Genomic DNA, 21,116 nt, shown 5'->3' on the forward strand with positions numbered 1-21,116 from the left:
CCCCCCCCCCCCCCCCGCAACATGAGGAGGCGTGAGGACTTCTAACTTAGATCCAGTGTAAAAGGGGCATTAGGGACCATCAACAAATTACTAAATCAATGACACTTCAAAAACAAAAATTTAAATAACCTCCATGTCATGAGAACTTCTAATGAATTGTTTCACTAGACTGGACAAGTAAGACACACCTAATTGTATCTGATTTCAAAGCATTTTATATTTTTTATTGCTTTTGGGAAAAATTTGTTTTTTTTTCTTAGTGGCTTCCATGTCTCAGGAGCAGGTGATGAAAACTTAAAGTTGAATTGTTTCATGAGATTGTACCAATACCTCTCCCCCTCCCCCCTCTCAATGAAACAGTTCAACATTCTGTCTTTTTTCTGTGATTGCAGCCTTTTTCTTCTTCAGCATGTTTCTGTTGCATTTGTCGTTTGGAGTTTGTGTGTTTTGGAGTTTGCATCATTCGTGTTCTTGTGGCCTGTTTTCCTGTTTGCACCTGTTGGCCACTGTAAAAAAAAAACCCTGATCTATCAGTAATGACTAACAATCTGTTGTTGCTGATATATTGTTACACATAAAAGCAGATGGTTAGAAACCCACCCAGACTCCCTCTTCTAGTGACTTATTCATGCACTCGAATTCCTACAGCTCCAGTCTTCACCTTGTGAACATGGAAACAGATTGTCTCACTACTACTGTCTTGTTTTTGGATTAGTAGAGTTGTCTGTTAATCCACACAGTCTGTAGTAATCTTCTAGCCTGTTGCATTGCTTGCATATCATGTTTCGTATTAGCTCCAGCTGCTCATTTTAGCTATCCATGTACTTACTGCACCACAATACTCCAGTTAGACCCTGACAGACCCGCACAGCCCTGACCTCTGACCCCGCTATTTATTGAGCAGGGATCATTGGGACAGATCTAAACTCTGGGTGACTCATTTCCATGTGCTTTGATGCGCACATTATATTAACAATGGAGCTTCACTCTTGTTCTTTTCAGCCACTCAGCTGAAGCCAGACGAAGGTACGCCTGATCTCCCAGGAGGTCGAGTGAGGGTTCGCCTGGAGACAGATGGAACGCTACATGATGTCATGGAGTATGAGGTTGAAAAGGTAAAGCTCTTCTTTGTTTTTTTCATTGTTGAACGTTTAGCTCGGCTGAAGATGTGTAGTCACGGGGGTAAAGAAACTGTTTAAGTCAAAGGGTACAAACATTTCAGCTTTTGACACACAAAATAAAAGCTGCAGAGACTTGTGACCTCAACTATGGCTGGTTGAAGTGTGCAAAAACTATGAATAATATTTAATACATAGTCTCCTCAGAAACATATTAATTTTTTTAACTCTTTGTACCAGTTGGGGATAAATATGCTACTGGTTATGATTTCTAAAGTAAATACGATGACTGTGGATCTTCTCAGGACCTGCCAGGAACCACTGCTTTAAGCCAACTAAACTCAAGAGTCATCATGAGACTTGAGTGTTGAAGTGGAAAAGGATTTAAGTGTTTTTTCTGACAGAAGGTTAACAGGCTGTGTAGCTTTCTGGTCATGGGTGACCTTCCTGCTTTGTGTAGAACAGGTGAAGTGGCTCTTTAACAAACTGTCAGCGTCCCTCTGTCCCCCCCAGTGTAACGTGTCAGAGTCGGACCTGTGTGAGGACCTGAGCGACCTTCAGAGTGTGAACGAGTGTGGGGTCCTGCACACGCTGATCAGTAGAGCTAAAGCCAACATACCTCTCACGACTGCTGGACCCAACCTGGTCAGCCTGTGGCCCCCGCTGCAGACCCACAGCAAGGTCAAATCAAACACTACGTCTTTTATATCGGTTACGCTGGTAAAAAGACACATTTTTTCCAAAACAGACAATTGTCATTTAGATTGTGACCATTTCACAATACAACATTTCAGTGCAAATGTAACAGTAATACAAGAACAGTGCGTCTGGTATCATTCATTCTTTTTTGTTTTTCCTTCAGACCCCGAAGTCACGGCGAGGGGAGTCTGTGTGGGATGCTCCCCCTGCACTGGCAGCTCTTGTCAAACGGGTGTATTTGTCCATGGTTGGCACCAGGAGAGACCACAGTGTGTGCGCAGTGGGACGCAGTGGGACGGGCAAGACCACGGCGTGTCAAGCCTTCACGCAGGCACTCCTTAAACAAGCCGGTACAACCGGACAGAGTATAAGTTGTGAGTTTGTGGTTCAAGAACAAACACTTTAATTCTTTTTGGTAGCAAAACAAAATACAATCCAGTGTGTAATGGGTGCATATATGTACCTGGTACTTGTAAAGTTGGAAACAAGCTGCACACACCCAACTTGAAGGAGCTGAGACACTTACAAGTTACCAGGTACTTACCAAATACATACCTGGTACTTATCGGGTACATATCTGATACTTGCCTGGTATGTATTTAACAGGGTACGTTTGGTACAAACCAGGTCTACATTTCTATGGTACTTACTAGATATATACCAGGTACTTAACTTGTACTTACTCTGTATAGACCAGGTACAGACCTGTTACATAGTAGACTAGTAATACTAACCACCCCAGCCCTCCCCACAGCTTGTTAATTAGCTTGTATCTAATTATTTTAACTTTATTTGACAGTGATGAAAACCAAGAATTTATTCCACATTCATCATTAGTTCACAGTGATTTATCATGAGTCATGGATTTGTTAGCATTAATTATAATAAGGTATTTTCCTATTTTTTCCCCTTCTATTTGTAATTACCACCTGCCTTACACCACATAGTCTGATCACATGACATATTTGCTTAAATCTTTTTTGCATGGAATCCTCCAAGGAATAGTACTTTCATTTTTGTTGTTTTGTTTGTTTTCTTGTGTTCTCTGAAAAATGAAATTTCATATACAGTTGCATTTTATGCCTCCATTTTATGAAATGTTGCTCCTGTTAGGGCAGTGGTGGCCAGTCCTGGTCCTGGAGGGCCACTATCCTGCATGTTTTAGTTGTTTCGCTGCTCTTCAGCAGGTCTTCAAGTTCTGAAGAAGCCTGTTAATCACTCAGCCATTCAAATGAGGTGTGTCACAGTCGAGAAACAACTAAAGCATCCAGGATGGTGGCCCTCCAGGACCAGGATTGGACGCCACTGCCATAGGGGAACCAAACTAGTTTCAGTGAAACTTCACAAACTTAGTTTTCTTTGTGCTACACAAGCTCATAACAAGTTACATCAAACAAACCTATTTTTACATTCCTATTAAAACTCTTAAATCCAAACCTTTCTTTCATGCTTTAATAAGGTTAGAATAAATAATAAAATATGCCTAAATAATGCATGACTCATTGTAATTCAGTGTACGAATTAATGCAGGATGTGTTCTAAGTGATTCTTCTCACCATTTTTTAAATTAATGTGATTAATTCGTGTGAAATAGTAATGGGCTTCACAGTAGTTACCTCACAGAAAGAAGGTCACCAGTTTGGATCTCAGCTGGCATATTTCTGTGTGAAGTTTGCATGTTCTCCTTGGAAATGCATGGGTTTTCTCCAGAAATGTCAGTTTCTCCCACAGTTTAAAACCATGCATGTTAGGTTCATAGTTGATTCTAAAGTTTCCCTAGGACTGAGTGTTTGCATGCACTGCTGTTCATCTTGGGTGTGTCTGTGTTTGCTCTGTGATGGACCAGCCGTCTCTTGCCTGTTGACAGCTGGAAATAGGCAACAGATTTCTGTGACACAATAAAGGATTTCAAGTGATTGCAAGTTTAAGTTTTTATAAGATCAAGCATTGTTCTGCTTCCATACGGACTAAAGTTAACAGGATAGTTTCACAAAGCAACTTAAAATGATAGTCCGGTCCTGTTTGAAGTGATCTCTCAAACAGTTTTCAGTAATTAGTGCCTTATCAGCTGTGACGTGGAAAGATCTTAAACATGAAACTGTATGTCATTATCTGTGAAGAGTGTGGCTGCTAGAAAGTAAATCTGTCCTTAAACTGTCGAACGCAATTAAACTGCTTGGGTCAAATCTGTCATTTGAGCACAACACATCCTGCATTTAAAATGTTTTGATGGAGGTTGTTATGGATTTTATACATACATGCATCAGACTGACTATGATCAAAATAAAACACTTCACACTTTGATTATGGCAAGTTACTCTATTTATTGTCAGAAAGTTTTAAAGTAAAAATCTAGTAAGAATAAGGATAAGAGCTGGTTCTTCACAAACTGATTGTTCTTGGTCATTTTTTCTTTTTTCACCAGTGGAGCGTGTGCAGGCCATGTTCACCATCCTGAGGTCTTTTGGCTGCGTGAGCTCGCAGCACAGTGACGCCTCGTCTCGGTTTGCCATGGTCTTCTCGCTGGACTTTAATCATGCTGGACAGGCTGCTGCTGGACACCTGCAGGTACACGACACACGGCTACACACAAATGCATCCGAATGGCTTATATTTTTAACTCTCTCTGTTTGTCTGTGTCTCTCTGTCACTCAGACTATGATGTTGGACAAATGGAAAGTGTGTCAGAAAACGGCAGGAGAAAGTAACTTCCTGGTCTTCTCCCAGATGCTGGCAGGACTCAGCGTTGAGATGAGGTAATGACCACTTCTAAAAGGTACATATCTGTGCACATACACGCAGCTAATAAATATACAAATGGGAGAAAACATTTGATCTTCTACTTTCTTTATAAGTTGGCTCACTTGCAAGGAAATGAACAGCCTCTAATGTTATGGTAGTTTAAGTTTAATAGAGACAGAAGATCAACCAGTGATCCAGAAAAAAAAAATCATAAAAATTAAACATTTATTTGCATGTCATTGAGTAAATTAAGGATTTATTTGAACCCAGACAGAATTCTGTTTTCCTTGGCACAATCAATCAGTCAATTTAAGACACTCCTTATCTACAGTTGTTATTCACATCGAGCAAACCTGTCCGCCAAATCGTTTCTTCCATTTCAATCTTTCCACCACCATGGGCAAGGCTAGAGCAGTCAGATAACATCAGGGACAAGCTGGAATGGGCTACAAGACCATCAGCAAGAAGCTCAATGAGAAGGTGACAAGTGTTGGTGCATTATTCAAAAATGCAAGAAATATATAACCCCCACTGGTTGCTGTCAGCTCCATGTCAGAAGACTGGAAGAAGCTTATTAATGACCTGAAGGCAGTTGGGACCAAAGACACCAAGAACACTACTGATAACAGTAGTAGTTTATTGTGTCCTGGTGAAGTCTTGCAGCTCTGACAAAATCCTCCTCCCCCACATAAACAGACCCGTCTCAGGTTTGCCAGTAAATGCTAACATATATTCACAGAAGGCTTTGGGAAAAAAATGCTGTGATCAAATGAAACCAACCTCGAGGTCTTTAGCACCAACTTGACCTGCCCTGTTAGGAGGAAGAGAAATGCTGACTTTGACCCAAAGAACACCTCCCCCACAGTCAAACACGAAGGTGAAAGCATTATGCTATGGGGGCTGTTTGTCTGCTAAAGGTACAGGATGACTTCACGTCACTGAAGGGCCAGAAAATGGGCTCATCTCTCAGTCAAAACACTGAAGACAGGTCAAGGATGGGTTTTCTCACATGACAGTAGACCCAAATCATACTGCTAAGACAACAAAAGAGTGGCTAAAGAAGAAGAACATTAAAGGTCATGGAGTGGCCTCAGCAATTTCCAAACCATAGTCCTATAAAAAAATCAGTAAAGGGAGCTGAAGCTTTGAGTGGCCAAGTGGCAGCCCAGAAACCTAATGATTTAAATAGTTTCTGTAAATATGTGTCCAAACCTGGTTACTGGGAACATCTTTCTGCTGTGCTTAAAAAAGGTTTCTCCACCAAGAACTAATTCATATTATGATCAAAACATTAAATACTCAATGTATTTGGGGTTTATAGTGAGTGGAATGAAAAGTCAAAGTCATAAAGAAATCACTACAAAATTGATTTGTTTCATATAACCCCAAATTAAAAAGCATTTGGAATGTTTCATCATTCCAGCTGTTTTTAATTTGTGGGTAAACGGTATGTTACTTTGCTCTTCTACTCTGAAACATTTGTTGAACTTTTGCTGTCAGTTTCTTTCTATATTACCCACATCCGATTCCAGGCAGATAGCTCTTGCAAGTGATGGCGACTCTTTTGAACTCCATCACCTCTGTGTCTCAGCTCAGGCACATTTATAGAAGCCCGTTTCCACCAGCTGAACACGACACAATGAAAATCTGATTAATGAGGAAACTAAACAGTCATGTCACTATTTGTATAAAAATCATTTTGAGACAGCATTATAAATTATTTTAGTTACTAACTCAACATAGTTTCTGAGTAATTTGAGAAATTAGGCCTAAATATGAAGAGTGAAACCCATCATTTAAAGATAAAAAGCAGGTAAGATGTAATGTTTCTTTAGAGTTTAAATTTTTGTTTAATAGTAAGTCAAAATAGCAAAAAGTTACAACTAGTTGCTTCAAACTACTTGTCTTATAATCTCTTATTAAAAAATAAAGGCTAGATATTAATACTGTACAGGAAAAATATATGAATGACTGAAGATTTACTTACAGTATTTCATAGATATTTATCTGTTGATATTTTTTCAAATTTCTGAAACTTTTTATTGGGTATTTTGTAATTTTTGTGCAGTAAGGAAGTACTAAGACTTTGCTGGTGATTGAATTAAAATGTCTTGAATTATTTCTCGTTGACTGTTGAGCCTTTTAAATTTATGCTTAAGACTCATCTTTTTCCCCAGGTTTGTGATTTGAGCTGAGTTTGAGACCCACACTGTTCTTTTAGTGTCTGTTTTTGCTTTTTCCTATTATATTTTACCATTTCACCTGACTAAAATACAAAGCACTTTAGTGAACTCTTTTTATTGAGCTAGAGAAGGAGAAAAAAAATGACATTGTTTCATCAACAGGACCGAACTGCAGCTGCACCAGCTCCCTGAATCCAACTCTTTTGGTATTGTTCAGCCCACCAAGGTACAGTAAGTGCCACAGAAATGCTTATTCAGCATGATGTTGTGTGGTCGCAGATGATGCTGGGTGGGTCCAGAGCTGTTTACTTTTCTTAATCGGTTCTTATTGTTGTTGTCAAGCCTGTCAAAAGTGTGAGACATGCTGAGTGATTGTTTAGATAGTGCAAATTTATTTTTAATTGTGTGTGAATCATTTTAAAACCAGCATTCCTTGAAGAGATGCATATCTCCTACTGCATTGCATGCCAACGTTTTAAACAAAGAATTTGCTCGATTTGTTAGAGCTGTAAGTATGTGTTAGGGATGACTCTCAGCTATTCACATGCTAAATCTTAGCTCAATATCTGTAAATTTAACTAAGTAGCGGCCAAAAGTTAATTAGCTTTAGACGGACATCCAGTGATCCCTTTTCTGAAATCTGTCCAGTGGTTCATGAAATATTTGGCTTAAAGACATTCAGACACACACTCAAACACATGTACAAACAATTACATGGTTGCCCGCCTTTTATAGCAGTGGTCAATGTCTGGCAAATCCAGAATGGTTTTGTAGGTATTTATTATTTTTGCCGCTAAAGGAGGTTCTACAAGTTGTTGAATCCTGAGGTGGACTTAGTTTAGTTTTTGTTGAATGACATGGCAGAATCTGTTGTGTGTTTTTGTACACTTGAGGTAAGATATGAATACTTGTAGAACCTGGTAAAGATCAGATAATTTTTTTTTATTATGCTTTGATATGTAAAACCCTAGATTTAAAAGAGGGTGGGCTTTTTTTCCCCCCACAGCAGCCACATCAATGGAAAACATTTCTAGACCATATTGTACAAATTGTTCCTGTAATTCATCAAAGGGTGGGGTGGGGGGGGTGGGGGAGTAGAAAAAGAAACACAGCAGTTTTGAAGTGGCAAAGTCCCGCAGTGACGAGTTCCGTTTCAGTCTGTGATGAGAGATGAGATGTGACTCAGATGTTCCACCACCTTATTAAGTGGCTGATTTTCAGAGAAAGCACTGACAGACTGCCTCCCCCCCCTCCCCCCATTCCCTCCCTTCCTCACTCTGTCTGCCTATGTGATCACAGGTTGAGGAAAAACAGCGAGCATCTGTTGCCTTCACCAAGCTGCTGACTGCCATGAAAACGTTGGGCTTCTCAGCTGGTGAGCAGAAGGCAATCTGGCATGTTCTGGCTGGTATTTACCATCTGGGAGCTGCAGGAGCCTGTAAAGGTAACGCTGATTAATAAGCCTCATCAGTCACACACTAAGTGTCCTCGACACAAACACAGACCTGATTGTTTCTGTAGTTGTGAGGGCCTTCTGTGCCTCCCATCAAGGCTTACTCTTAATGTTTAACCCTCCCTTGGCCTTCAGGTCAAACTGACCCAAAGTTACAAGGGCTTCTCCACTTCTCTCCATCTCTCTCTCTTTAGAGGGCTTCAGGAGGATTAAACCAAATCTTTTTGTGCAAACTTTAAAAAAAAAAAAGGTTGAAGTATTATGGTTTAAGGGAGGGGGAGTAAATCCTATAAGTAGAAATGTCTGAATGTTAATGAGCTGATGTTTGTGGTGACTGCTGAAAAACTAAAGTTTGAAGGTGACGCAGCTGCGGTTCTGCTTAAGTGTTTTTACATGAGTTAAAAGTTCACAAAGAACTCATCTGTTTTTTTTCAAATATACAGTTAGGATCAGATGTTTATCATAAGCATGAATGTCATATTAATTTGGGTCGGGAAAGGATTTTATTTGAAACGTTGTTTTCCCAGAGTGGAATGATTAAGCCAATGAGTGAACTGACTTCCAGACTGTCACTAATGATTTACCAACCCTGCGTCCTGACTGTGTCCTCTGTTTTTCTCTGCTCAGTGGGCAGGAGGCAGTTTGTGAACTTCGACAGTGCTCAGGTGGCGAGCAGCGTGCTCGGATGTGAGGGGGAAGAGCTGCACACGGCTGTCTTTAAACATCACCTGCAACAACTGCTGCAGAGAGCCACGGGAGGCAAGAGGGAAAGAAATGAGGCAGAGGAGGGTAAGATGCACTCAGAAGAACAAACTCACTCTAATCAAAATCAGAATGAACAGGGGAAGGCCCAGGATGTGGGTGTATTTTGGAGAGGAGTGGCAAATTAAGGGGCATCAGAAGAAAAAAACAGGAAATGAGGCTGATGATTTATTAGTTCACTGGCTGCTCCTAATAGGCTGCATCCAGGTAAAACAAAGATACTGGAGACAAGGAAATTAAAAAATCAAGCTATTTGTTTTGCTGAATTTAGATGGACACAAATAGCGCTTTTTAAAATGACAACACATTTTCAAAGGTTTTAAGCCATTGCTAGTGGGAAACAATGTTTACTTTTTATTATTAGTCCCATTTTCTTAAAAAAGTATGTATTTTTTTGTTTGCACACACTAAACTATAATGTGAGTGAAAACAAAAATGTGAAATTGGTCTGAATGGGAAATTCCCCACTGCGCCAAGACCGCACCCTATGACCAAAAGTCATCATTTTTAAAGACAACATAATGTCAGCCTGTTTGAAGCTGATATGGTAAAACAGGTCAGAGAAGGATGTCCCTGAATAGAACATGTAACTTCCTGCTGTCAATGGGCGGGGCTAAAATTATGGTTAAATATCAATATATGTTTATGTTGTGCATTTTAGCCATCGGACATGTGAGCACACACATGTGGAGCAGAGGTGCACAGGAGAAGCTGGGAGGTTGAGGGCATTGCTCAAGGGCCGACAGTCCGACTAAATAAGGATGGAGGCAAATGTAGGTGCCTCATTTGAACCTGCGACCTCCTCATCACAAGCTTTCTTCTTCTAAACATTGCGCCACCACGCCCTCAAATATTCCGAGGCCAGGTGAAAAACCGTTCTGTGGTCAGACGAATCAAAATGTGACATTTGTTTTGGACACCACAGATGCCACATTCACAAACCATGCAGTCTGTTATCAGCACACAGTTCAAAAGCCTGCCTTTCTGATGGTATGGTGATGCATTAGTGCTTCTGGCATGGGCAGCTTACGCATCTGGAGAGCATCGCCAATGCAGAAAAGCGTATACTGGTTTTAGTTTCGACATGTGCTCCCACCAAGATGGCATCTTTTTCAGGGAAGGCCTTGCATATTTCATCAAGACAATGTTAAACTACATCCTGAATCCATTACAGCAGCAAGGCTTTATAGTAAAAGAGTCCTGGTGATGAACTGACCTGTATGCAGTCCAGACCTCTCACCAACAGAAAACGTTTGATACTTCACGAAGCAAAAAACAACCCAGGAAATAAGACCCGGAACTGTTGATCAGCTGGAATCCTACATCAGACAAGAATGGGACAACATTCCCCTCCCAAAACTCCAGCAACTAGGGTTGTAAATAAAAAGCCAACTATTGGTGCAGTCATTTGTAAATGAAAGAAAAAGATCACATCTGACATCTTCATTCACTTCTGCGGCCCTGGCGTGTGCAGGTCCCCGTTTAACAGCTGCTCAGTGTGTCAACGGAATGGCTGCTGGACTTTATGAAGAGGTCTTTTCTGCCGTAGTCTCACTCATCAACAGGTATGAATACATCTCCTACCACGTTTACACCAATATTATATATCCCACGTCTTCTATATGGCATCTCTGCCATTCTTGTACAGAGCTTTCCCTGTAAGGTGACAATCACAGCTGCAGTGCCATATCTGAGTCAAGAGACAAAAGTATCTTAGATGGATTCTGATCCAGTATAACATGTCAAGAGATTTGTTATACTGAGCCAAAACTAACTATATCCACTAAGAACATGCCTCCACAACCTTTTCGACTGAGAGACCACAAGCACATATGAAACCGGCTGTGTTTTTGTGATTAGGGCTTTGAGCAGCGAGCAGCTGGTCTTAGCCTCGATGATGGTGGTGGACACCCCGGGCCTCAGGAGTCCAAGACACTCAGGAGAGGAGCGAGGAGCCAACTGGTCCGAGCTCTGCCACAACTACCTGCAAGAGCGGCTGCTGGAGCACTACCACTCACACACCTTTACACACTCTCTGGAGAGATACGGGCAGGTACCGCAAAGTCTGCAGCCGCCGTTCCACTGTCAGTTCGCAAAGAATAAAATAAAATAAAACATTTACTGCAAGGATCAAACAATCCAGCATTTCATACAGTATATTCCAAAAAAAAGAAAAAAAGCATATAATGCCCTCTTTAAATTCAGAGCCACACATTTATTCATCATATGGTTGCTTATTCGGTGATTTGTTGTTGTTTTTTTTTAGGTCAATGACAGAGAGGATCAACGTCTTTTGCTTAAAGTGGTGGCACATATTATTGAATAGTAAATAGCATTGTAACCTAACAGTCCCACCTGTGCTTTCTGCTGCAGGAGCAGATCCACGTGGACTTTGAGTGTCCAGAGAGAAGTCCGTCAGAAGTTGTGTGTGCGATCGATCAGCCCCCTCCTCAGGTACAACTACACATAAACTGCATGTCAGCCTGGGATTAACACTACATGATTTTAAACTTTCTCAGGATTCTTTTAAGGATGTTTTATGAAGGTCGGCTCTATTTAAAGATGGAAACCAGCCCTCTGGATTCTTTGGTGGAGCTTTACCTTGTACTCAACCTTGTATTATTTATAGCACTTTAGGCTTCATTTCAAACCAAAATGAAGTCTAAAGTGCTTAACAAATCAATACCAAGACATAAAAACAAATGATGAAAGCATAAACATTAGTTTAAAAATAGAAGTAAAGTTATAGTATGTTATGGTATTAAAATTATAAGGAGCAAGTGAAAATCACAGAAATTGTATTTTTACAAAAAATACAGAGTGAATGCTGAGAGCTGAATGGCTGCTGAAGACCGAATTACCTGAACTGTTAAAGTTAAAACAAAAAGAAGAGAAGCTAAAATGAGCAAAAACTGTAACTAAAAGCCTAAAGTAGGAAAACTGTAGCCACAGGCTAAAATTAGACAAAATTATAGCTAAAATGAGCTAAACAGTAACTAAAAGCCAAAGTTAGCAAGACAGTAGGCTTAAAGGAGCATAATGAACAAAAATAGAGCAAGTATGTTGAAGCAGATTCAAAGAGAACAGTGTTTTTTGAAGCAACCGAAGTGATCTCAGTGTAATTTTACAGATAAAATGTAGTATAAAAGTTACAAGTACTAAAACTCTGAGCACATATAATTGTTAAAGTAGTGCAAAGTTTGCAAAACATATACAGAAGAAGCTATAAATGGAAAAACAATATCAGTATGTCCACAACAAGTGTGTTAAAACAGGCACAACACAGGGGGATAATAAATGCATAAAACACTGATTCACCGAAAGCTCCTTCAGAGGGATAAGTTTTGAGTGTAGCTATAAAAACAGAGAGGGAGTCAGTACCACACACAAACAGGAAGCTGGTTCCAGAGCAGAGAGGCCTGAAAACTAAAAGCTCTGCCTCCCCGTCTCGTTTAAGAGATTCTGAAAACAACAAGTAAACCAAAATGCTGAAAACAAAGAGTTCTTGTGGGATAGTAAGGCATAAGGGTTTTTTTTAAATGGGCTGTTAAGGGCTTTGTTTGTAATAAGAAACATCTTATAATGAAATCTGAACTTCCCAGGCAACCGGAGAACTGTGTTCCTGACTGTCAGCTACTACCACACCAAAATTGGCTCAATATCTGTTAAAAAACACTTTTTCCTCATGTTTTTTTCTGCATCTAGGGAGATTTATCTTTATTCTATATCAGTAAACTTTGCTTGTGTGCTTAAAAGACAATTTAGAGAAAGAAATGGGAAAACAAGGATAATTCCTAGAATTCCTTGAAAGAATGCATATCGCCCAGCATACCGGAGTTTTGAACTAAGATCATCTTATGTTGAGAGATGGTGGAGTTTTAGCTATTCTGGTTAAACCTTGGAAATAATGGGATGCAGAATCTCATGTGATACTGTGTGATGACAACCACTTTAAATTTTAGCTCAGCAAGTGTAAATGTGACTGAGGTACAGCCATTTTTGTGTTGGTGAATGTCGATGAGCTGGGGCGGTCATCTTGAATTGCGTTGACTCCAAAAGTTATCCAGTTGTAGATGTACATGATGTGATTACTTTATGAAGGTTTTATCTTTCACCCCAACTTCGAACTTTCAAGAGTTTCAAGACGTTATACGAAGCTGCTTGTCTGAGTCATGTTCAATTATTCAGAGAGCAAAAAGCCTCTCCAGCAGCAGGAAGTGAGACATGGATAAACTTTTTTTGGACTATTCCTGTCTGTTGAGGAGGTCTGCAGGTAGAGGTTGTCAGAGGCCTTCCATTCTGTGTTTATGCATTCTTTATTATTCTTCTAAAAAGATACCAGAAGCATAATTATGCAATTATTGTCTGAGAGCCTTTAATGATGGATAAATGTTTGTTTAAAAAGGAAATAAGATTGCTTTGACCTTCCATTCTTGTTCGTTACATGTCTCTGTCTACCATCTGACAAAAACAGAAGCTCTCAAAGTTTAAAAATCAAAATTATCTTTGAGATAAAAGTTTGTTTTGCTCTTTTGTACAGTTTTGGTCTGTGTATGTGTTTCAGGTCCGGGCAGCAGATGGGGATCCCAGAGGTTTGTTGTGGGTTCTGGATGAGGAGATGGTGACACCAGCCTCTAGTGAAAATGGCACCGTGGAGAGAGTCTGCCAGTATTACAGCAACACTGGTAAATCTAAAACAGGCATGCAGACACTGTTCAGGCCTGTTGTTTGTGATCTGTCCAGGGTGATTTGACTGCAAGTTGTCAGTGCATTAATACCTGGCCAGTTAATATGTAACCCAAGAACATTTTTGTGATCCGATGTCAGTCACCTGCTCTATAGGCAGATATAGGCAGATACAGCATAATATAGCATACAGTGACCACAGTGGGTCAAATCAGCTCAAAAACAATCAGATCAAACTCAAGACCAACTCACCCTTACAATGCCCACTCTGAATAATAAAACCCAGACAAAATGGAAAAACAGTTCATTTAAACTTTCAGCCAAAAAGACCTATTTTCAGAATATTCCAAATAATGACTGCTTAATCATCTTTGTTTCAGATATTTATTTATTTTTGTTGTGCACTCTGCTGCTTGTGTGGGGTCATGCCAGTTCAGTAGAAGGTTTTACATCAAGGATCAGGACAGATTTAAATTACAGATACAAGGGGTCCAGGCCACCTCTGAAGGTTGTGTGAATGAAAACATTTTCAATGCACACTCAGGCTGTTCTGATGGCTAAGAACAGCCTCTTCAAGCCAAAACCAGTGTTACTGAGTTTTGAGGGTGTGGGAGCACAATATCACCCAGTATATTAAATCCTTGTTGGATGCTGTGGTTGTGTGTGTCCCTGCAGTACGTCAGTGTGAGCAGCCACTGCAGTGTGAAGTCAACCACCTGATGGGCTACGATCCCATCCGCTATGACCTATCAGGATGGTTTAGTCTGATCCAGAACAACCCCTCTGTTGTGAACGCTACGTCTCTGCTCCAAAACTCCACCATGTGAGTCTGTTTCAAGGCCTAAGAGGCCCTTCTCTGCATGTTGTGTCTAAGTGAAAATATTAGATCTTTCTTTGGATTGAAAGATTTGTATTATAAAAAACAAAAACCTAAGACACTCCAAATACCTATGAACTGCCTAAAACTGTTTGGACTTCATCTCTGTTGGTTTGAGGTCTGGGTTTGACTGGACCATTCCAGGACGTTTAACTGGTTCTTGGTAAACCAGAGGAGTGTAGCTTCTGGTTTACGCTCTTTGTCCTGCTGGAAGGTGGACTTTCGTCCCACTCTCTAATAGATTTCCTTCAAGAATTTATTTCTTCTTTTTTCTATCCATCCAATGACACATGCATTCGGACCAGTTCTCCAGTCCCTACTGTTGAAAAATATCCCCACAGCATGATGCTGCCACCACCATGCTTCACTGCAGGGACGTTGTTCTCAGCAGGATGAGAAGTGCTGGATTTGTACCATAGTGTCGTCCTTCATTGCCAAACATCTATTTTAGTTATATCTGATCATTCACCTCATCCTATCATTCATCTCATTCAAGAGATGGGTGCTATGAGGTATTTTTTTATTTATACTTTTCAAAATATTTAACTTATATACAAATACAAATACAAATATTTTCTCCATAGAAATAAATTGAAGTCTCTAAAATTGAAATCTACTTCAGCATACCTGCTTCATTTTGTCTTCTTATGCAGCTTTTAGTTTTTAGTTACTGTTCTACTAGTTTTAGATAGTCTTTTGCTACTTTTAGGTTTAAGCTAGCCCTTTGCTGTCTTTAGCTACATTCAGCTATGTTTAGCTTTCAGACAGCCTATTGCTTCCATAGCCTTTTTAGCTTATGTTCTTCTCCTTTTAGCTTTGATCTAGCTTTTTGCTTCCTTTAGATTTAACATCAGATTTTTCAGCAAATTTTGGCAGTCATTTGGCATTTAGCCTTCACATTGTATTTTTTGCAAAAAAAAAATTTCTCCAGGTTTTTTTTACATAAAAAATCCAGGAATTTAACAAGGGTTTGTAGACTTTTTATATCCACTGTATGTGAGTGAGTGTATAGTATAGTATAGTATAGTATCATCATAGCTATGTGCAAAGAAACATCAGTAGTCCATTAGGTGCTATCTTTGTCTTATTATTTATTTACTGTACATCATTGGTTGATAAATTGCCTTGTGCTGTCACATGCAATGATCAGCTTGTCTCTCTGCCGTCCTCAGAGGAGTGGTGAAGGCTATGTTTACCCCCAGCATTTCTCTGACCCCTCTGTGCCGAGGTCTGGGGGGGCTGGAGGGCAGCTGCCAGCACGCTCTGCTGAGGAACAGCACCATCAGGAAAACCTTCAGCGGCGGGATGGCTACGATACGCAGGCACTCCCAGTGTATAGCTGTAAAATTACAGGCAGTAAGTGTCCCAGCGCCGTCATTATGTCCTGAGAACATATGTTTTATTCTCACACTCCTTTTTTTTTTTTTTTTTTTTCCTTTCCTGCAGGACGCTCTTGTAAATCTGATCCGTCGAGTCAGGCCAGTGTTCCTGCAGTGCGTGTGTGCGAGGACGACGGAGAGTGGAAGTTTTGACATCCCGGCTCTCAGAGCACAGCTGCACTCCACTCAGATCTTGTCAGCGCTTCAGCTCTTCCGCACAGGTTGGCACCTTCACAGCCCTAAAGCTTTTCTGGGTAACACAGTGAGGGGTGAAACATATCAGGTGGACACTGACAGGACAACCATCAGAGAATATCAACAGAGTGGAGGAAACTTTAAACACAGTCATTACAGAATCATCCCAACCAAATACATCCAGTGGTACTGACCACTATAGGACATGCTTAAATAAACTGGGGGGGAGGTCAGAGACAGACAATGTGAAGCAGTTACAAAAATGCTATGTACACCATCTTTTTAGAAGCACCATTTGAAATTCCAAATGAAATTCCAGTTCCACAAGTAAGGAAACTAGCTAGAGGGCTGGATGTATTGAAGAAAGGGACAAATAAGAGCAAAAGAAGCTTGTCAGGCCTAAAAACTACCTCAGATGAATAGTTGTGTTTTTTAAAAAAATAGGTAACAATCCAGACAGGACCTGAGAGATGCATCATCCTACAGTTCATGATCTACTGCCAAGTTTTCAACTAACACACATCTTTTGCTGCTAAGATCCTGTCTTATGTCTGTCAAACTGCAAGAAATAGCAACTGTCTTTGTGTCAACCTCCTGGTGACAAAGTGCGTAAACATCCAGTCACTCACAGCACATAGTCTGCAGGTGAGATCCAGTGACGATGGGTGAGATTGTTCATAATGTGATTTTCAAGATTTGACCAAAATGGCTGTAACTTCGTCTTTCTCAACATTAGATCATCTGGGTTTAAAACTCTGGCGTGAGTTATTTATTATCTCTAATAAATGTGATGGCAAAAACTTTCTGAAAACTGAGCACTTTTGAAAACTGGTGCCAGAATACTTATTGTATGTAGGAATGAAAGTTATTTTACCTCTACAGGGGATTTTTCATTTATCTGGACTGGCACAGTGCTGCTTAGCAAACAGAAATGTCAGCAAAAAAATCTTTCAAACTAACCTGAGCCTCAGTTTGGCAGATTATTGCATAAAGTATTGCTTATCTGGAACCTGTTTTCTATTTAGCTCAACTGGAAATGTTTATAATCTGCCCTGTGTTAAGCTGACATGATTGGAATGAGTGACTGCTGATGGTGCAGCTGCTGAATTATGAAGCTATCCTCATGTTCTATTGCTGGATGAATTTTATGCATTAGATACTTTTAATTAATTCAGGGACCAGAATAGTCGTTCCACCTACAGTCACGAAAAAAATAAAGTCCACCCTCCTTCAGTTCTAGGGTTTTACTTATCGGGACAATAAAAGTGACCAGAAAGTGAATTTTTTCCTACTCTTCTTTACGATGTTGCTGGTATTTGTTTTTGCATTGCTTTCCTTACATTCCACCACAACATTTTAGTTTGGGTCTGAGCTTTGACTAGACCTTGGCTGCAGCACCTTGATTCTTTCCTTTTTGAGCCATTCTGTTGTAGATCAGCTGCTGTGTTTAAGATCATTGTTCTGTTGCATCATGGTCCAGTTTGGTCCAAGCTTCAGCTGTCAGACAGATGGCCTCACATCTGATTCAAGGATCCTTTGGTCTACAGAGGAGTTCATGGTCGACTTAATGACTGTAAGGGGTCCCTACCCTGTGGCTTCAAAACAAGCCTAAATCATCAGCCTTCCACCACCGTGCTTGACTGTTGGTATGAAGTGTTTGAGCTGATATGCTGAGTTTGGTTTCTTGTTTTGCCAAACATAGCGCGATAAATTATGGGTAAACATTTCTACTTTGGTCTCATCTGTCCAAAAGACATTGTGCCAAATCATTACCCCTTCACCATGGTGTTTGTGCTGATACGCTGTTGGTTACTCCAAACAAGCTGCAATGCATTATGGTTAAATATCTCCAGAAGTCCTGTGGTACTTTGCAAACCTAAGTTGTTTGTTTTAGAGAGAAGGAGCTTTCTTCTGAAATCCTTCCAAACAAGCCATACTTAATCTGTCTTTTTCTAATCATTCTGTCATGAAATCTGACCTACAACCAGCTAAATGAAGCCTGTAGTCTGAGTTGGAGCTCTTGTTTTTTTTGCAGATTCTCAGAGAATTACGAGAATTGATCTTGGGGTTGATTTCCTGGGATGTCTTGGGAAGATTAGCAGCTGTCTTAAATGTTTTACATTTGGAAATAATTTTTGTCACTGTAAAGTGATGGATTTGAAATGATTGGAAAATGGGCTTTTAACTTTTCCAGACTGATGTTCAGCAACAGTTGCTTCTCTAAGGTCATTGCTGATGTCTTTCAACCTTGACATTGTGTCAATAGACACCTGTATGCTCCAGAGGAGCAAAGTTGTAAAACTCTTGCTTTTATTGAGGTGATCCCACTGATAACGATCAGTTAGTCAATACATTTGATCAGCGGTACCTGGTGCTACTTTCTCTTTTACAGTAAATTCAGTGGAAGCAACAAAGGTGGACTTGGCTTTTCAGACAGCTTTTCCATTTGGGTTCACTTTTGTTTAATAAATAATGACATGGTGGGATCTGTTTTTATTCACTTACGGTTAGATTGGAATCGTTTTATAACCTGGTAAAATCCTGGTTTAGTGTAACATTAGGAAATAAAATAGGGCTAAACCTTGAATGTCTTTGTCTCCTTCTGTCTTCAGGTTATCCAGAGCACATGGCTTTGAGTGACTTCAGGTGTCATTTCCAGGCTCTTTCTCCTCCCATTATGAAGCGTTACGCTTCAATGTTTGTCAGCCACAACGAGAGACAGGTGGGAGGTCAAGTCACAGAAGCTCGCTTTTACAAACAGATCTAACGCTGAAAAAAAAATCTAATGTTTTCCCTTGTGTCTGCCAGGCAGTGGAGGAGCTGCTGGTTGAGCTGGATGTGAATAAAAAGAGCATTGTTGTGGGTAGCAGCAGGGTGAGTATATGTTTGGTCCTCAGATGGACAAATACTGTATTACCTTAGCTGGTAACAACTTAAGAATCTTTTTCCTGCTACGTCTCAGGTATTCATGAAGCGAGGGGTGCTGCACTACCTGGAGCAGCAGAGGGATCAGCAGGTCACCAGCTGGCTGGTTCATCTACAGGCGGCGGGCATGGGACACCTGGCCCGTCAGAAATACCGCAGGCTCAAGGTCAGTGTGTCTCTGGGAGTGTTTCTTCTGCTTTGTTGACTGAGCTCTGATCTCTGCCGCTCACAGTGGGATAAGCTTTTATTTGTTTACGACAGCACACAAATCATAGAACAGCAAATCTAAGAAGCTGGAGCCTGATTGTATTCACACTTAACAAATACTGATATTATTGGGAGATATTTTTGCAGTAATGTTCTGGTAAATGAGCATCAGTAGTTTGTGCTTTGTCAGTCGTGACATCAGTCATACAGTACAGAGGATGGAGAAAATGGCAGAAGTCTTTGTCCAGGCCAGGCTAATTGCTAGCCATATGAGGGCTCGTATTATATTGTTTTTCCAGATTTAAAAGAACTCATTTATAAATGACATTTTGGTGGAAAAGAACACTACATTAGCTAATATTAAAACTCTACATCTTTGCATGGCACCGTTTGTTTAGTTTGTCACTGTTTTCTTAGCCGAACACCATCCATGTTACTTTACAAATGTGCACAGTCTGAAAATAGAGGTTACATGCTGATGAGGCTGAGGCTACGAATATATCAGTCCACTGGGAGTTGAGCAAACATTTGGACTGAGAACACACGCTGGGCAGCCTTAATTGGAAAAAATGCTAGTTTTTCTGTTTAAGCCATCATTAAAAATCTAATGAAATGTTTATTTTTTTGATACATTTCTTGTGAATACAGTTTGGTAGCTTGGCTGTAGTTTTGACTGATGTTTTTTTTTCCCTCATGTGTGACTCCAGGTGCAGCAGATGGCGGTCAAGTGTCTGCAGAGGAACCTGCGAGTTTTGAGGGTCGTAGCCACATGGAGCTGGTGGAAACTTTTTTGCAAAGTGCGTCCTCTACTTGATGTCAACATGGACAACGAGAGACTCAGGGCCAAGGAGGTAAACATTCAGTTATTTGAGGTCTCTGACAAATTGCTGTCATTTGTTTTTTTTTGGTTTAGGTTTAAGTTTAAACACATAAAACAGCTAGAAACATTTTTTTTAAAGTTAACATTATTGGAATGCTACTATACAAGTTAGAATGCTACTATAAGAATGAAATGAATGAAAAAAGGCTACTGTGTATGGGGAAAATGTGTAAAGTATGGAAACTTTACACCCAACATTCAGGTTGACTAAAAACCAACGTCAAATCCAGTGTTCCAAAATCTGCAAGTCAAATCTGCTATCACGCCTAGAGACTAGGTACAACAAAGATGCTACAGCAAAAGGGATACATCATCATCTGAGAATGGTTACCAAGCCCTTTTGTAAAGTGAAGACAAAGGCAGCTGACTTCAGACTGATGACCAAGTTAGACATGTATGGTCTGCACCCCTTTCCAAGGCTAGGTGATAAAGTACCTTCTGAAAGTCTGCTAGAAAATGTCAAGCTATTCCTTACTAGCACAGAGACCAATAGGCTGGTATACACCACAGCAGTAGTGATGCTTGGCTATAAGATCAAAGGTATAACTCATAGGTAGCAATGTCCCTCATCGAGGAGGAGACTGGAAGATAAGATTAAGGCATCACAGAGAGAAATCGGTAAGCTGTCAGAACAATGGAACAGTGCAATGAAGAAAGATTTACCAATGAAATATGACAACTTGTCCATATGTGAGTCTCAAGAGTGCCAAATTACACATCACAGGTCTGGCTAACCACGTGAATAGATACACTCAAAAAGCAGAGGCTAAGAGGATAGAACTGAACAATAATGAAAAAAGCATAAAGGAGAAAGAGGCATTACTCAAGGACCACATCTCCCTGAACATTATTCATCACATTGTCAGTGTTCTGGGTGGGTGACTCAAGGACATTCACAGAATTGACCCTAAGTCATTCCTGTCTTGTCCGTGGTTTTTGTTTGGGGTCATTGTCATGTTGCAAGGTGGGTCTGTGGCCCAGTCTGAGATCCTGAACACTGTGGAACAGGT

The 21,116-nt window shown here is 40.3% G+C and overlaps 1 protein-coding gene across 4 annotated transcripts in view; it reads left to right on the top strand.

The window, feature by feature from the left end:
• Positions 1–21,116, top strand: part of LOC108245387 (unconventional myosin-XVIIIb) — a 59,797-nt gene that overhangs the window by 14,763 nt on the left and 23,918 nt on the right. For all 4 annotated transcript variants that reach the window (XR_005234013.1, XM_017432269.3, XM_017432268.3 and 1 more), the window contains 19 exons: positions 1,003–1,115; positions 1,632–1,799; positions 1,981–2,191; positions 4,243–4,385; positions 4,473–4,573; positions 6,905–6,968; positions 8,042–8,186; positions 8,823–8,984; positions 10,432–10,522; positions 10,818–11,010; positions 11,331–11,411; positions 13,522–13,642; positions 14,319–14,466; positions 15,693–15,876; positions 15,967–16,120; positions 18,707–18,816; positions 18,903–18,968; positions 19,057–19,185; positions 19,934–20,077. Coding sequence is in view for 3 of the 4 variants with exons in the window: in XM_017432269.3 (XP_017287758.1) it covers positions 1,003–1,115; positions 1,632–1,799; positions 1,981–2,191; positions 4,243–4,385; positions 4,473–4,573; positions 6,905–6,968; positions 8,042–8,186; positions 8,823–8,984; positions 10,432–10,522; positions 10,818–11,010; positions 11,331–11,411; positions 13,522–13,642; positions 14,319–14,466; positions 15,693–15,876; positions 15,967–16,120; positions 18,707–18,816; positions 18,903–18,968; positions 19,057–19,185; positions 19,934–20,077 (2,528 nt within the window). In the remaining variant the exon portion in view is untranslated. The remainder of the gene's footprint in view (positions 1–1,002; positions 1,116–1,631; positions 1,800–1,980; positions 2,192–4,242; positions 4,386–4,472; positions 4,574–6,904; positions 6,969–8,041; positions 8,187–8,822; positions 8,985–10,431; positions 10,523–10,817; positions 11,011–11,330; positions 11,412–13,521; positions 13,643–14,318; positions 14,467–15,692; positions 15,877–15,966; positions 16,121–18,706; positions 18,817–18,902; positions 18,969–19,056; positions 19,186–19,933; positions 20,078–21,116) is intronic.

Source organism: Kryptolebias marmoratus, linkage group LG14 (genome assembly GCF_001649575.2).
Source record: "Kryptolebias marmoratus isolate JLee-2015 linkage group LG14, ASM164957v2, whole genome shotgun sequence".
In the NCBI taxonomy this organism is placed as follows: Eukaryota; Metazoa; Chordata; class Actinopteri; order Cyprinodontiformes; family Rivulidae; genus Kryptolebias; species Kryptolebias marmoratus.